Source organism: Drosophila biarmipes, chromosome X (assembly GCF_025231255.1).
Source record: "Drosophila biarmipes strain raj3 chromosome X, RU_DBia_V1.1, whole genome shotgun sequence".
Taxonomy (NCBI): Eukaryota; Metazoa; Arthropoda; class Insecta; order Diptera; family Drosophilidae; genus Drosophila; species Drosophila biarmipes.
In genome coordinates this window covers 917,124-932,309 of record NC_066611.1, presented here as the reverse complement: position 1 = coordinate 932,309, position 15,186 = coordinate 917,124, and the positions used below count along the sequence as shown (strand labels likewise).

Below are 15,186 nucleotides of genomic sequence, written 5' to 3'. Positions count from 1 at the left end.
AAAAGTGCTGACCCCGTGTATTCCGTGGCTTGCAATATCTCCAAAAGTTCTGTTTTCACTTTATAGTCAACACCATGCTCTGGAAGATGACGATATTGTGGCTCTTTGTTTCGGTGTATGCCGCACCTGTTTTAAGGTGGCGGCGGCAAATAGTGACGCCTAAGCACTTGATGGGACCCCCTTTGCCGACCGCCCTACACGACAAGGTAGTAATCACACCGCAAAAGCTAAAAGAAGTGGCAGACCTGAGGGCCAAGATCCATAAGGCCATCGATGAAGACACCTACGTGGTGGCCGCTCCGCCATCGACAGTGAGTAAACCAATTGTCCTTCAACTGTTTAAGATAAAAACATAGACCTAATAATGTAGTGATTCAGGCGCTTTCCTCAGTATTCTTCTTCATGGGCTCTTGAATTCGTAAAGTATTCATGTGCATCCGGAAGCAATTTTTGTGAAGTCAACGTCAGGGTGGGGTCGTAAAATCTTTATGTACAAGGTACATAGTACATATTTCATAAATAAATAAGTCTCTTACTGCAATTGTGTTCCTGCCAAATAAGCAAATAATATCCAATTAAAAATAAGAAGAAAAGTATGTCGATTAAAACGGAAAAACGTTTGCTTCATGCAAAAGCCGCGCACTTTTTTTACGGTCATGCAGCTGAACGCGCATAATACAGTACGAATAAAACATGATTTTTTCACGATTTTGTATACTCTTGCGAAGGTATACATTTGTAATGCAGTAAGGAAGCGCCTACAGTGTTTTTTCATGTACTGGTATACCTTTTTTTTGATGCATTTTTCCTTGACCATGATTTTTTGAAGCCTGGTTTATTTATTTGTTTTGACTGCTATGGTATTTTTACAAAAAGCTTTCGTATTCACCGTTGGGGGGTCATCGTAATTTGAGACCATAACTTTGGGGACAAATTTGGTTCAGAACGCTCTACGGATTACGACCTCCACGCTACACCCTACGGCTTATCAGTAATAAGAGGTATATGTATATTTCATTTGAATTAAACTGTCTTTTTTTAAACATTTCAATACTACAACGAAACGTTTAATAAAACAAATTTTAAAACGTAAAATGTATATTCCTGTACTTGATGGCTTGGGGGTGACTCAGGAACCTTTTATTTGCATGTAATTTCCGAATACCATCTTTGCTATGCTCATATTAATGTATCACCTTTTAAATCAATAGGATTTTTTAACTACTCTCGGTGGAAGTTGGCAAGCACCTTTATTTTTGCTCCAGCCCTGGACTGCACCAGCCTTTAACTTTACCATCGTTTGGCCCAGATTTGGCTGACAGCATAACCAACCGTTTTATTTCATATTTGTAGCTCTTAATAAAGTCAAGATGACCGATTAAAGAGATGCGGAAGTCGAAGTTGCTTCGAACCGCGGCGCTGGAAGAACTGAAAATAACAGAGATCAAATAACAAATGGATCAAATAGCATTTCTTTAGTTTTTATTGTTACTCAAATCGACAAATCGAAAAAATAATTGAAGTTCTATGTGAAATCAACTACGAAACAGTACTGTATAAAAAATAACGGTTGTCTTTTTTGTTAAGAACCCATTTTAAATGTGTAATATATGTCTGTACTATATGCCTGTACAATGTCTTTCTAACTATTCAATTAGCAGTAGCTCTTTATTTAACAAATAATGTTTTAAAATATGTGTTTACGCTATTAGATATTAGGGTGTGGGATCGAAATCAAAATCAATTACGCAAAATCGGGGTGACACACAGTTCTCTTAGCAAAAAAATGTAAATGTAGTTCTTACAAACTAGGATATATTCATTTAAACGTCAATACAGCAGAGGTCCTTCAGACATTATTTCAGCGCTAAGTCGTATAAAATTTATACGATGCACATAAGAAACTCAACCAACTTCGCGCTCTCCGATTTATGTGACATCCTCGTATGTTTTACATCGTATATAACAGCTACATATATCTAGGCCAATATATCAATTTCTTTAAATTTTAAAATCATTTTTTTCGACTTGCTGCTTTTGTTCCCATTGCAATGAAAAACAATTTCCAATGAATTCTCAATGACATCAAAAATGGGAAATAAGAATATCTTAAACTTATATAGTCGCTCATATCTCGACTATTTGGCAGCCCAGCACTCTAAATGATAGTAGGTGGATTAGAGGGCATCTACAGATTTCATTTTATTTTACTTTTTAAATCAGCTTTTCTACAACACTTACACATTTAATGTGTATGTTTTCAATTGTCTAATTTTGTTTTTTATACTTAGATGAGTGCGAGCCAGGAATATCATTTCGATATATTCGGTAGTTATTGAGTTAAGGGGTTCAATACACGTTTGCTTGCACTTTCTTAAAATATATAGTTTTAAAAAAGTCACACAAATTTCATTCCAATCGGTCCGTTAGCACCGAAGATAAAGTATTTTATTGCGAACTACCTTTGTCTTCCCAAACGCTTTATCTCGAAAGATGCTTTCCCGAAAATGATTTTGCGATGGCCACTTATTCAGGACCGATCGTTTCCGTTTTTTATGTACTTTTTCTAAAATGGCGTTCTTGATCGATGAATGCTAGCCCAGTCGATATAGTGCACCATTCCGTGTGAAGGCTGCGATATTGGAAACTTTAAGAGCTAGGGGTTCAGATATCAGATTTATATTAATTATTTTTGTAAGCAGTGAACATACCACGCCCCCTCAGACGCCCATTACCGTGCAAAACTGTGGCTCTGAGTTGAACCAGCAAAAATATTGCCACGCACACTGTTACGGAAACAAACCGGTCCCGAATTTAAAAAATCGTAGGTTTGAACCATTGCTATCTCGAAACTATCAAAGATAGACAATTGGGATTTCAGATTTAAATCCCCTAGCTTCGTACGCAGAACAAGTTCCTTGCGCGAACATGCCTCGCCCACGTGGCGCCTGAGGTATCTGATAGCCGAGGCACTATACTCAAGCGTTCTTTTATATGGTGAAAATTAGTGTAAGCATGTATAAAATGACTGACAAAAGTTGTTGATTTAAAAATGGTGGAAAAGGCCGTTTTATGGGCTCATTCACAGACTTATTCAAAAATTAGAGATTTAAATTGCCTTGAAGTGATATTTCCTACTACATATTTTTAGTTGGTAATTAAAAAAAAATTGGGTGTGCTGGGTACCTTTCCACCTTAATACAGAGTGCGGGGCGCAGAAACAATGCGAGTTTCATACAGTTAAATTGGTTTGCGTACATATGTAGCTTGTACATCAGTAGTAGTTTCTAGTTCAGCTTGAGTTCAGCATAACTAGGTATTCGTTTAATTTAGCTTAAAGATGTCGCAGTTACGATAAGGCGAGCTGCTCAAGTAAAGAATGAGATGAAGCAGCAGATACTCGGGAATGTCGTCTGTACTTTCTGTGTTCTGCAGATATTAGTTATATCACACTAAATTCGTCGGAAAGTATGTAAAAGGTCGAAAAAAGCATTTCCAACCCCAAAAACCATAAATATTCTTCATCAGGATCAATAGACGAGTCGATCTAGCCATGTCCGTCTGTCTGTATAAGCGCTGAGATCTCGAAAACTATAAGAGCTAGAATTGTGATCTGGCAAGTAAGTTCTGAAACTTCGTGCATAATAAGCAAACTCAATAAAGTACGATAGGGATCAAGATGTATTTATACACAAATTTTCACATTATGGGGAGGGTAGTGAAATCTAGAAAACAGTCGATAGAAATTAACGATAGGTGACGCTTTATTGAAAGCTGGGCAACTGGTATATTATAGTCGAACCCGTCGACTACAGCTTTTCTCTTGTTTTGGAATAAATCAGGTCACTGTCCGGGAGAATGGTATAGTATAGTTATATGGCTCACTACATGCTAACACAACGGATGGCTAGGCTCATGATTGCACGATCTTAAATCGTAAAATAGGTAATATTACGCGAATGTCGGTCGGGCTAATGCATAAATCAAAAATTTATCTCAAGCAGCAAGCCATCTAAACCGAGTCCGATTGATGCTGCGGTCCAGATGGTGATGCTGTGGATGTGGTCGATACTTGTTGGCCAGACGGGTGGAGATGTTCTTGCGATTGCTTCAGCTCCTCCTGATGATTCTTTTGCTGCTGCTGATGAAGATGTGCGGAATGGGCGTGGAATCATACATAGGGAGCATATATAGGTTTTATCTAACCTCGTCGACGTCCTCGCCCTCTGATGAGCTCCGTATCGTGTTGTATTGCGAATTGCGGCTGCGCAGCATTCGCAGAAAGCTTCCCACGGCAAAGATAGATCGGCGATGTCGATGAAAAATACCCTGGTATAAGGCCTCTCGTAATGTCTTCCGGTCCTCTACGTCTACTGATGACGTCAGCGATGTCTGATGCGGCAAACGTGCTAGAAGTATACAAAAAAATTCAGAATACATATTTTGTAAACAGAAATCGAGCCGCAATCGAATCAATAATAATAGTAAATGCGATAAGAACTGCTGCCAGAGAAAATTCTGGCAATAAGGTCAGATTGCTGGCGCAAACACGAAACGTTCGTGAAAACAAAAGAGAACACTGCAGTCGTGTGTCTCGACTATCAGATACCATTTAATAAGTTTACCTATTGTACTTACTTATGTCCCAGATGGCTCTACAACTGATATTGAGGCCACTGACAGAAGTTTGCAATAACGTTGGCGAACGAGGAGGAGTGGCCAACTTTTGTCTAGGTATAAACATTGGTGTTGACAAAACAATAAATGCTAAACTTTCAGTTCGAACACATAAATATTTGTGGGGTACAGATTGACGGAGCAATTTAAATTGAATTTACTTTCAAATAGCATGAAAACTGCCCGCTCTGAGATGTCTGTCCATTCTTTCTGGGACCGCGCATGCTTAATTCAGCATGGTGGCACACCTACTCCAACGTCCACAAACGACCATAAGCCAACTTAAGCGCACACAATTTCAGAAAATGTTGTAAAAGGGTAAATATATATGTTGTTTTGTTCAGCAATATCCATCTTCAAATCGGACCATCCATCAAAAAGGTGTAGTGGGATAGCTAAGAAAACACAAATTTTTCAAAATAAGGAGAGTCGGGGTTGTCATTTGTAATATTTCGCATTACAAATAGTTTAGATTACAGACATAAGATATGAAAAAATGTTTTGTTCAATGTGAAGTCAATGCTGTACTACTCCAATCAGTTATACTAACCAGCTATAGGTGACTTGGGCGACTTAAGTGAGTATTCGTCGCTGCTCTTGCCAGCAAGATCCAGTTTGAGGACCTTATTGGTGATCTGCTGGGTGGCCGCCTCCATGTTGCTGGTCTTTTCTATCTTGATATCAACGCTTCGCTGGCTGACTGCGCTCTTAGTGGGCATAGCCGCCTCCGACCCAGTCGTTCTTGAGTTTGTCGGTGCAGTTCCTTTGTCCGCATCCGTCATGTTATTGTTGGTGATATTGATGTTGCTGCCACAATGGTCGTTCTCTTTTTCCTGCCGAATATGGTCCTTCTGAGTATCCTTTCGACGATGGAAACTCTCCGCTTTCTGCGGCGCTTCTGTATTAGTCGTTTTTGTAGTTGTGTCTGTATGATTGTTATTGACCGCTGTTGCTTGTGCACAGCCGACAAATGGTGGAGACCCAGCGGTACCGCTTTCGACACCACTGCTGCCGCCGCTCCCGCTGCTGCTGCTGATGTTTTTAACGACGTCGGCAGCGGCAAATACAACAACCATTGTTCGAGAGCTCAAGCTTTGCTATGTGTGTTTTACTTTGTTCTACTTAGCATATAAACGATTTCCGCTGACGTGCAAGCGCCTTTGGGATCGGTTCCGTTCTGTTGCAGGTTACGCTGTCGCTTTCAGTTCGCTCGATCCGATCTAGTGCGATTCCCTTTGATTGAACTGTCGATTGTTCCTTTCTATACTGATTCTACGTGGCTTTTACTCTGAGATTCGGTGGTCTGGGATCGTTGGGCATCTGCAGCGCCCCAATGTCGAGACTGGCACTATGCAGAGCCACCTGTTGAGCGGTGCAGTCGGCAAGTGTAATGGCGGGAAGGGTGGGTGTTAGTTGATGGCCGCGTCTACTGGTATCTTCAATGCTCAGGTGGCTCAGATTGTCGGTGATCTCATAAAGACGTCGTTGGTCAGGGGAAATGAATGTGGCATCAAAAAGAGCAGCTTCGTTCGTTGAAGTGGCGAGTGTGACTCTGGTTGCGGAATTAGTCACTCCTGCGGCTAACGTTTCAGTGGGTCCACCTGATTCTGTAGTTGTACAGCCCAGAGCATAATAATCACACATGCTATCCAGCTGCTCTGGCGGTTCCCCTTCTTGCTCCTCCGTGTCAAAGCCCTCCTCCTCTAGCCACAGCTTCCTCTTTGTTGGCTCCTCTCGCTTGAACGACCTTATGCTGACCCAAAAATCGGGATAACCTACCGGCTCCTTGGCCGCCTTGTGTCGCAAACTATTGAGCAGTTTAAGCAGTCGATCGCTCAACCTTTGGACTGGGCTCAGGGCTCGCTGCCTTGCGTCCAAGAACAAACTCAACGGCGGCGTTATTGCATTACGGTCCAGCTGTCCAATCGATTGCAGGTACTTGACGTTGGCCTGCAACCCCCGCTCGTAATAGCTGTTAGCCAGTTTCAAGTAGCCGTAAAAGTCCAATGGCAGTTGCTGTTGTAGGCTTTCCACGGGGCACTTATTAATATTTAGCCTATTATTGAGACGGCCAGTTTTGCTGGTTTGGCTTCCGGGCGCGGGGGCCACCTGCGCCTCATAACTGCTTCTACAATTGCTCCTCCATTGAATTCGGTGGACCAGGTGACGCAGCTGCTCGCAGCTCTCCGCGCGCTTTATGCGGCGCACAGAGACGTTGTAGGTTTCGTCAGGCGGCTCACCGTCGCACACTGTCTGTCGGCCTCGCGACGCATACGTGTTATCGTCGGCTCTGTAATTAGTGAAAGCACCAATTAGTCGAATAGAATGAAACCTAACAAAGCATTAATTACAATGGCAAGTGTAAGCACGTACGACAAACAAGACAACTTCAGTCCCCACTTGTAGTCCTTAGCCGGTACCTGATGTCAGCTCTAGGCCTGCACTGGGGTAGTGTAATTAAAAAGACAACTACCGCTCCTCATGGGAAAATGGCTGTCAATTTGTTTCCTGTTTATTTCTTTTGAAGCCCAGGAAGCGCTAAAAAATTTTTGTTACCCAGGCTTTGTCATATCGCATTGATCAAGGCCCCCAATATTCTCAATTTAAACTTGAACTACTTTTAAAGGGTTGGTTAATGAAGCTCAATAAACGTAGAAGCTGAAATGTTGTTTAGACCCGTTGCTCGTGGATTTAAAGGTAGTAGTCGTAAGGTAGAAGGACCCATTTCAGACCCTGTATGTTATATGTATTAATTATCATGGAGTTCTGCAAACAACTGTGTAAACAACACAGGCTTAAAAGAACAATGATTTTAGTCAGAAGTTTGAAACGCAGTGACGGAGACCTTTCCGACCCCTTGAAACCATATATATTCTTGATCAGCATCACTAGACGAGGCGATCTAGCCATGTCCTTCTTCCTGTTTCTAAGCAAACTAATCTCTCGATTTAAAAGCTATCGCTCTGAATCCTTACCAAAAGCCTTGTTTCTACTGCGGGTAGCAAAATCCTTAAAAATTCAACATGGTGTTACTAACGTTGATTACTTCTTATAACTGCATGGGTATACAAACTTCGGCTTGCCGAAGCCAACATCCTTTCTTTTTTAATAATTATTTCATTATTTCTCTGACCGTTTCTTTGACACCTACATATATGTTAGAATCGTCCGATTTTTACTAAATTTAATTCGAATTTCTTCAAATAACAAAATATGATATTCTCAATAGTAAAATATAATATGTCGAAAACACCGTCAATTTTCCGATCGGTCCTACGACAGCTATATGATATAGTCCTGCGGTTTTAATAATATTAAATTCACAACTGAGAACTAATTAAAATGTTAAAAACACCAAACACCAAACCTTACAACCTTAATAACCTTTTATTTTTTTGTGAAACTTTTCCGCAATCATACTATGAAAGCATATTGAATGCAGGGCTGGCGATTTGGGTAAATAAGTACGAAAATTCCATTCTAAAGAATTTAAAAATAGTAACTTTATTTTGCCCTTAGGACCTTTTAAAAAAAGTATAAAAATGCTATTTTTCTTATTGACTAGGATTCAATTTTGAAACGTCGACCTTAAAGAGCTGTGATCGGAGAAATAGTCATTCAGACTACCTCTTCTTTTTATTATTTAGCAAATTTGAAGAATCTCAAAAAATAAGCCTACTTTAGCAAGCCGCTAAAATGTCACTAAATAATCAATTTCATTATGCACGAAAACGAAGTCATTAAAAATGTGGACACCGGGCAGATTTTAGAATTTCGTGCGATTGTTGCCCCACATGTAAGGAAACATTTTATCACCTTTGCCAGTTTACATTTACATAAACTACAACATACTACTACAATAGACTTTAGCACGGAAATTCGAGCTGCAGCGTAAACAGCATGACAAAGATCTGTTCTGCTAGTACCTAACTACCTAACGGCAGACACCGTCAAAGACTTCCACACTCAAGGACTCGTATTCAGAGGTAAATTGCCGGTGGGCAAAGGCTCCCACAACCCCCACCACCAAACCTGGGAAAGTAGTGCACATTGGTTGGCCACACATCGCGGAGCTGCGCATATCCTGACGTTGATGAGGCAGATGTATCCAACACGCGCCTCCTCCTGCGTCGCCGATGGCCCAACGATCCGGATCCATAGTCATATCCTAGACGCTGCTGGCGGTGATTCTGCTGCATCTTGTAATCCTTATAGTGATTGGCCACCTCGTGACAATAGCGCTCCGGTCGAAAGCACTTGGTGTTGTATTCCCTTTTCATGGTCAACCTGGGAGAAAACTGGCGACCACTGCCCAGCGGAATGCCTTCGACGACTAGTCCAAGAGAGGAGCACATGTTTCAAGGATCCGGGAGTTTGATAGCAGACAGCCAACCGTCGGCGAATATGGGATAATGAGCCGCTTTATGCCAACTGGCTTGTCGGAAGCCACTAAGTGATCTACAAGGACTGGGATTGATGGCTCCTTCCAATCGCCCGTTGTTGTTATTGGAAATTGAAATGCAAGGAAGAGGGGTACGGCGCATCTAAGTTGCACCGTTGATGGGTGCTTCGAATTATGTACATACATTTATTAAATAACCAAACAATACGAATTCTGTTGGCAACAGCAATTTGTGGTTATTTGTTATCACGTCAGTTCGCGATTTGATGTCGTTTATTTGACAGGGATATGGAATAGGACCATTAAAGGAAAGACGGGTTGTTCGATTGGTGCACAGAAACTCGAAATACCCTTTAACACTATGGAGATACACAAGGCCATAGCAATAGTAAAACCTACTAAATGATGCGGTAATATATGTGTCTCAATCAGGGTTTAATTTATATATTAAGACTAAGGAACCGATGAATTCAATAATAATCAGGGTAAATGAATTTTGCAGATTTGTTTTTCTGCGACAACAAAAGCCGCTTAAGCTTTATGAGCGAGGGTAGCCCTCTCTCAATGCAAAAATAAGTAGCATTTTCTATGGTCCCTTGACCTGGTACAAATCGGTACAATTTGCATATTTCGACTCACGATAAACTACAATAAATAACGACACAAGGAAAACAATGTTAAAGAACGTAAGAAAAGCTGTGGAATAGGTTTTGAGGGTGTACATTGTACCAGTCGTTGTCACCACAACAAAACTCGCTCAAAGCCCCGTTATTTTGATAGATGTACATGTAGTTCAAAAAAGAAATATTAGCGTAAATTCACTTTCACAGCCGTACGACTAAAGTTCAGTTTTTGTTTCATAGTTTTTTTTTTGTTAAAGCATAAAATGCTTATTAAATGCCCTTATATATGAGGTTTTCAAAAAAGTCCTGCGGTTTTCCTTATTGGAATTTACTTAAAATGGTTTGTAAAGGTTTGATGACTTATGCCCAGCTTTAAACATGCTACGGACTCTTTCGACTAATTCAGCTATTTTATCGCAATTTTCGACGGAGCGTGGCGCATCTTCGTTGAAATCATCGTTGTGCTGTGGAAATGAAATCTGTATCGAGTCCATAAACTGCACACATTATTGGCGACGATGTCTTGGCGAAGATGTATTTTTGCCATTATCGTAGTAATACTGTAAAATATGCCGCATTTCCAAATTATTTTGCACCATGATTGCGACGCTATAGCTCACAAACGACAAAAAACATGAAAGGAAGTTAGCTTCAGAAAGCCGAAGTTTGTATACCCTTGTAGTTATAAGAAATAATCAATGTTAGTAACATGTTAAATTTTAGGGATTGTTGCTTCAGTGATATTACAGAAAAATTGTTTCTTTGACAACTATGTATATGTTAGAGTCGCACGATTTTTATTAAATTTAATTCAAAATTCTTAAAAATACATGTAGGCAACCAACGATTTGAAGTATTCTTAGCTATACCTGGTATGTGATTTTACTTAAGAGGATCCAATTATCATAGAATACTAGAAAGGCGTGGCTTGTTGGCGTAACCTGCGCTACGTACGTTAAAAGCAAATATCAACCACTTAGCTCTTACAGTTTCCGAGATCGCAGCGTTCACACGAACAAATGGATAGACTTGGCTTGAAGGACTCGGTTAGCAATGCCGATAACGATTAATATACTGTACAGGATCGAAGACTCTTCCTCCCACCAGTTAGACACTTTTCCTTATCTTTTACTCCACGAGTAACGGGTATAAATATACGGATAGTTCCTATAACAGCTATGTGATGTGAGTCGCTCCATTTTTGAATAAAAAAAATTAAAAATTCTGTAATATTTAAATAAAGTATTTCACTATTATATTTTGCGATCGGAATTTTGACGTATAAATTGCATCGGGGCTTTCGACTCCTCCAGATCTTATTTAACCTGTAGGCACACAAAGCTCCGTATATTTTTACCCCCAACTTACTATCTAAGGCTATGCCGCCAACGGAGTTTTAGACCCTTACAGATAAGGTATGAATATTATAAGTTAAATTGGTATTCGGGACTGATGCCATGAACCCACAAATATTAAGGAAGTGGTCTTCTTGCATCAAGCTAACCCAGGTTTTTAAAAACATTCACCACTTTGGGGCGGTTTTTTTTCGATCAATGAATAGATAGTGATGAGACAAATACATTGCAGTTAAAATATTGTTTTATCATAAAAAGTGAATTACATTACATCACTACATTTTCGCGGAAACAAACTTTCTGTGCGCAGGAAGCCCAGGAAAAATAAAGGACATATTTTGTTAAGGCTTTAAACTTAACTTTAAGGACACTAGCGAGGAAATCACATTGAACTACGAACACAAAGTTAAAACTGTTATCACAGTGGGTATTATGTTTAGGTATGTACGCGTTACTATTAACCTCAGGTACAATAATTCTTTAAAAATGTCGGTCAACACAACATTCAACATTAACATTGTGATCCGACTTTTGTTTACATTTGCCTATTCCTAGACTTTTTAATTCAATCCATTTGTGTTTTATGGAGCAGAAGATTTCAAATTTACGTTTATAATGATCATTTTTAAGAAACCTTATCTTTTTTGGTCACGATATTCCTAGCATTCTTATATTGAGTATGAAACTTCTCTGTTCTATAGCGCTTCCATTTGGTATATGCTAAATCTCGCATAACCAATCCAAAAACTTTGCTTTGCAAATTAACATTTAAAGCATTTAACAACTATATCCTATGGCTCCCAATAATAATAATATCTTTGATGTTTTTTAAATATAACCTTTTAAGCTTGAAAATAACATTCTTTGACATATTATCTTTTAATATTGGGTTCTTCAAAAAATCGACATTTTCGAGCATTTTTTTGGGAAGGAAAGGTTTTATTGTTAAATCGTCTTAAACAGTCTTCTTAAATTTTTTCAATTTATTATATGTCATAAGGTATGCATTACGCCGAGGCGCCGAGAGTGTGCACAAGTCGTGCGACGGAAAAGATACAGGTCGCAAATTCTATCCGAAAGAAAGAAAATCAAATGTTGTACTCTTTTTAATAGTGTAGCTTTTAGTTAAACCTTAACAAATAAACAAATGAGAACTTCAGTATTGTTTTCAAATAAAAAAATACGATTTTTTTTAAACAATTTTAGATTGCTTAAAAAGTGTGTTAATCATAACGTACTTTTTAGGTACATTTTGTGCCGAATATAATAAACGTTGTCACTTTTTTCCCTATCATTCACGCCAATTGGGTAAAATTGTGTACGGAAAAAAATCCGAGAAATCGCACGTCAAAGTTGTGCGGCCAATTGTTCACCTCCCCGACGCTAGTTCACTATTCCTTTAGTAACTTAAAAGTACTTGGAATTTACTTCTGACACTTTGGGGACACATTATTGGATAGTTGGAGTACACATTTATGCAAGAAAAGATATATCGTTTATCTAAAGCCTCTAGAGAAGGCTCGCCCTTAAAAGAGTTCCGAGTCGGAAATTTAGGAATGTTTGCGTTGCAAACATCTGACTGAAATCATTATATCCTCTGCAACGGTATAAAAAGCTAGTTTTCAATTTGTATGTATATTGTGCAATATTTACATCGGTAAAAATTATATATTGTTATATTTGTTATAAATTATAAATTCGTATTATACATGTACATAATAGAATATATTAAATATCTTCCAAAATACCAAAAAAGAAATGTGGACAGCAAGGGCTGGACTGCGTAAGGATAAAAGGACAAAAAGTATACAGTGAAGTTAAACACAGATAATAAAAATTATGAAATTTAATTACAATATTATGTATTTATCGGAAAATCTTAAAGAAATTGGTGCAGAATATATTTATTTGATGCATTTCTTGGTACAGCTTGCAGTCGCTTTACAAAAGAGTGCGTACACAATGTGTTTAGTTGGTGCATTCCTGGATACAGATTATAGGCGCATTCTAAATGAATGAGCGCCAGAGTTTGTTTAGGTGGTTCATGCAGGCGCATTCTAAATATTTGCATCTAGTGAGCACTCACTATTAGCACTCAAGAAAGAAGGCATCAACTGCCAACTGGGTCTGCTCCTCTTTAAAAACAATAGCGTCACTTTGTGACACACTATTGCGCCTTATCAGACACACAAATACACATGTATAAAAAAAGTGAATGACGAGAGTGGCGCTTTTCTTGTCGGCTATTAAACCGTCAGAACGAATAAGCAATGTGCCAACCGGAAACAAGACCTGAACCTTTTACCAATAAATAATTAATTGGACAGCAAGAGAAGCCAGAGACAAAATGTCTATTGATTCAGATTGCGATTGCTTACCCTTGTACCGCTATTCCACGCAAAAACAGCTGGTTGGCACACCTGCTCCTGTTTTTGTATTGCTATCCTGAAACTCGCTTAAGCGTGTTTGAAGGCAAGCAACTCAGAGTACCACTTTCTCGTTCGCTCAATACTTTTGTGAATTTTTTAAATTGTTGACCAAACTTCTACTCTGGGTTTATTCTGTATTTTATAATCCCTAATCTATCATTCCGCTACTAAATGCGTTTAGTTTCGTTTAGAGGTGGAGAAACATCGATGCTAACATCGATGTCGCCGATATTTTCAAAACATCGCTAGCATCGGCTTACTAAACATCGATGTTTTGCATCTCTGCGTCTGTAATATAACCCTTTAAAAATGCAACTTTGTTATTTTCAAAAATATCGCTTCTATTAACAAATCAAAATGTGTCGCAGCACACAATTTTTCATAACTCAAACAAAATGCACTATGTCTTCTCCTTTTGGTTTCTTGCTTAACATAACGGAGAGGCGTAAAAAAAGAACCGGCCAATAGTTGTCTCTCCGAGTGCCGAGGGTAGGCAAATTATAAGACACAGAAAGACAGGGAAATCTCCGAAGATCTGAAACTGTTTGTTGCACGATCGCTTCCGTCGGCACTCTTCTACTCTGTGCCGACTCCTCTGCTTGAGTCGACAGCAACTCCTCTGCTTACGTAGGGTAAAATTTGGTGGTCATAGTTTAAAATTGCGATTCAAGATCAATTTTTGATGTTGCTTTGGACCTTATCAATCCAGTTTATTTGAAAGACTGTTGCCAGTCTCGAACCATAATGCGTATAGCTACCATAATTGATACTCGCTTCAAAAAGCAGGGATTTCTAAGCCAATCCAACTCTGAAGCTTTAAGAAAAAGGAAGAATGCGTTACTAGAAAATCTAGAAAATCATTTTCGACCGTCACACTAGAATTTCTTCTGCGTCGTTAACGAACTGCTGTTCCTAAGCCCTAGTATTTATATATACTGTGTTTATACGATGCCTAATTCACGCTATCATTTCACGCTTTCAGCCGATTCGTGTGTGTATAAACGCCATTACGCTCTTTCGCTCTTGCTTTGGTGCCCAAGAAGCACTTCGTGATTTTCGAAATTAATTTTCCTGTTCTTATTTTCCGATTGTAAATGAAGAATTTTAGTTTATCCAGCGTTGTTTGGTTTGCTTACATTTAGATTACAAATGTGACCAGACTAAAATACCAAATTTTACACGTCTGGCATCTCTACTGAAAGCAAATCACGAAACGATGTGTCTTTTAAACCGGGGTTATTACTACATATATCGCGCTTTAAGAAATCGTGATTCCTATCGTATAAACATAGTAATAGGCTATGAGTTCTTTTAGTCGAAAAAAAGACAAATCTGCTAGTACACAAAGAACAAAAAAAAAAAATGAATTTTTAAAAGAATCTTTTTATTTATGTTAATTTGTAGTTCAGTCTTCCTTCTAGTGTGGCGGATGCTTCGCCATCTACAGTGCATTACCGTTTCCCAAATTACCAACATGGGTCTTAAGAGGCGCGGAATGGCAAAGGAGTTGTACCGCTGATACTGCAGGAAGGCGACCAGTATAATGGCAATGGCTACTGATTGCTGACCAAAAGGTGTTTTTCACTGACAGACGATATATATCAGGTAGGACAGTGTTAAAAAATAATAAGAAGATAAATTGATTAAAGAGGTATTTGTATACTCGTGACAATCTTACATAGTCGCGGGGAATGTACATT

The 15,186-nt window shown here is 39.0% G+C and overlaps 3 protein-coding genes across 9 annotated transcripts; 1 reads left to right on the top strand and 2 right to left on the bottom strand.

The window, feature by feature from the left end:
- Nucleotides 1–64: 64 nt before the first annotated feature.
- On the top strand, nt 65–1,472 carry LOC108033382 (uncharacterized). The gene is made up of 2 exons (XM_017107705.3): nt 65–311; nt 1,212–1,472. Exons 1-2 carry the CDS (start codon nt 75–77, stop codon nt 1,317–1,319), a joined length of 345 nt encoding a protein of 114 aa, XP_016963194.1. The 5' UTR covers nt 65–74; the 3' UTR covers nt 1,320–1,472.
- On the bottom strand, nt 1,306–5,761 carry LOC108033363 (uncharacterized). 5 transcript variants are annotated; one of them, XM_044093710.2, is made up of 4 exons: nt 5,228–5,351; nt 4,639–5,072; nt 4,207–4,409; nt 1,466–4,141 (listed from the first exon to the last, which is right to left on the bottom strand). In XM_044093710.2, exons 2-4 carry the CDS (start codon nt 4,742–4,744, stop codon nt 4,013–4,015), a joined length of 438 nt encoding a protein of 145 aa, XP_043949645.1. In that variant the 5' UTR covers nt 4,745–5,072; nt 5,228–5,351; the 3' UTR covers nt 1,466–4,012. The 5 variants fall into 5 exon arrangements, 4 of the variants coding, with proteins under 4 accessions (XP_016963183.1, XP_043949645.1, XP_016963166.1 ...); XM_017107694.3 differs by lacking the exons at nt 1,466–4,141; nt 4,639–5,072 and adding an exon at nt 1,306–1,428 and having other exon boundaries at nt 5,228–5,761; XM_017107677.3 differs by lacking the exon at nt 4,639–5,072 and having other exon boundaries at nt 5,228–5,761.
- Nucleotides 5,762–5,939: 178 nt separating this feature from the next.
- On the bottom strand, nt 5,940–14,588 carry LOC108033343 (uncharacterized). Of its 3 annotated transcripts, none has more exons than XM_017107649.3 (2): nt 8,710–9,429; nt 5,940–6,967 (listed from the first exon to the last, which is right to left on the bottom strand). In XM_017107649.3, exons 1-2 carry the CDS (start codon nt 9,030–9,032, stop codon nt 5,950–5,952), a joined length of 1,341 nt encoding a protein of 446 aa, XP_016963138.1. In that variant the 5' UTR covers nt 9,033–9,429; the 3' UTR covers nt 5,940–5,949. The 3 variants fall into 3 exon arrangements, 1 of the variants encoding a protein (XP_016963138.1); XR_001768665.3 differs by lacking the exon at nt 8,710–9,429 and adding an exon at nt 13,436–14,588 and having other exon boundaries at nt 6,829–6,967; XR_006368165.2 differs by lacking the exon at nt 8,710–9,429 and adding an exon at nt 7,029–8,641 and having other exon boundaries at nt 6,870–6,967.
- Between the last annotated feature and the right edge of the window lie 598 nt (nt 14,589–15,186).

What these genes read in the sequence shown, in the direction of transcription:
- LOC108033363 (XM_017107677.3), bottom strand. Translation starts at nt 5,753, where the DNA reads ATGGTTGTTGTATTTGCCGCTGCCGACGTCGTTAAAAACATCAGCAGC. An exon ending in GCCCAAGTCACCTATAGCTG is followed by an intron (nt 4,410 to 5,227) that starts GTTAGTATAACT and finishes GTATACTTCTAG; the next exon opens with CACGTTTGCCGCATCAGACA. An exon ending in AGGGCGAGGACGTCGACGAG is followed by an intron (nt 4,142 to 4,206) that starts GTTAGATAAAAC and finishes CATCTTCATCAG; the next exon opens with CAGCAGCAAAAGAATCATCA.
- LOC108033382 (XM_017107705.3), top strand. Translation starts at nt 75, where the DNA reads ATGCTCTGGAAGATGACGATATTGTGGCTCTTTGTTTCGGTGTATGCC. An exon ending in TGGCCGCTCCGCCATCGACA is followed by an intron (nt 312 to 1,211) that starts GTGAGTAAACCA and finishes TTAAATCAATAG; the next exon opens with GATTTTTTAACTACTCTCGG.
- LOC108033343 (XM_017107649.3), bottom strand. Translation starts at nt 9,032, where the DNA reads ATGTGCTCCTCTCTTGGACTAGTCGTCGAAGGCATTCCGCTGGGCAGT. An exon ending in AATGTGCACTACTTTCCCAG is followed by an intron (nt 6,968 to 8,709) that starts GTTTGGTGGTGG and finishes CACTAATTACAG; the next exon opens with AGCCGACGATAACACGTATG.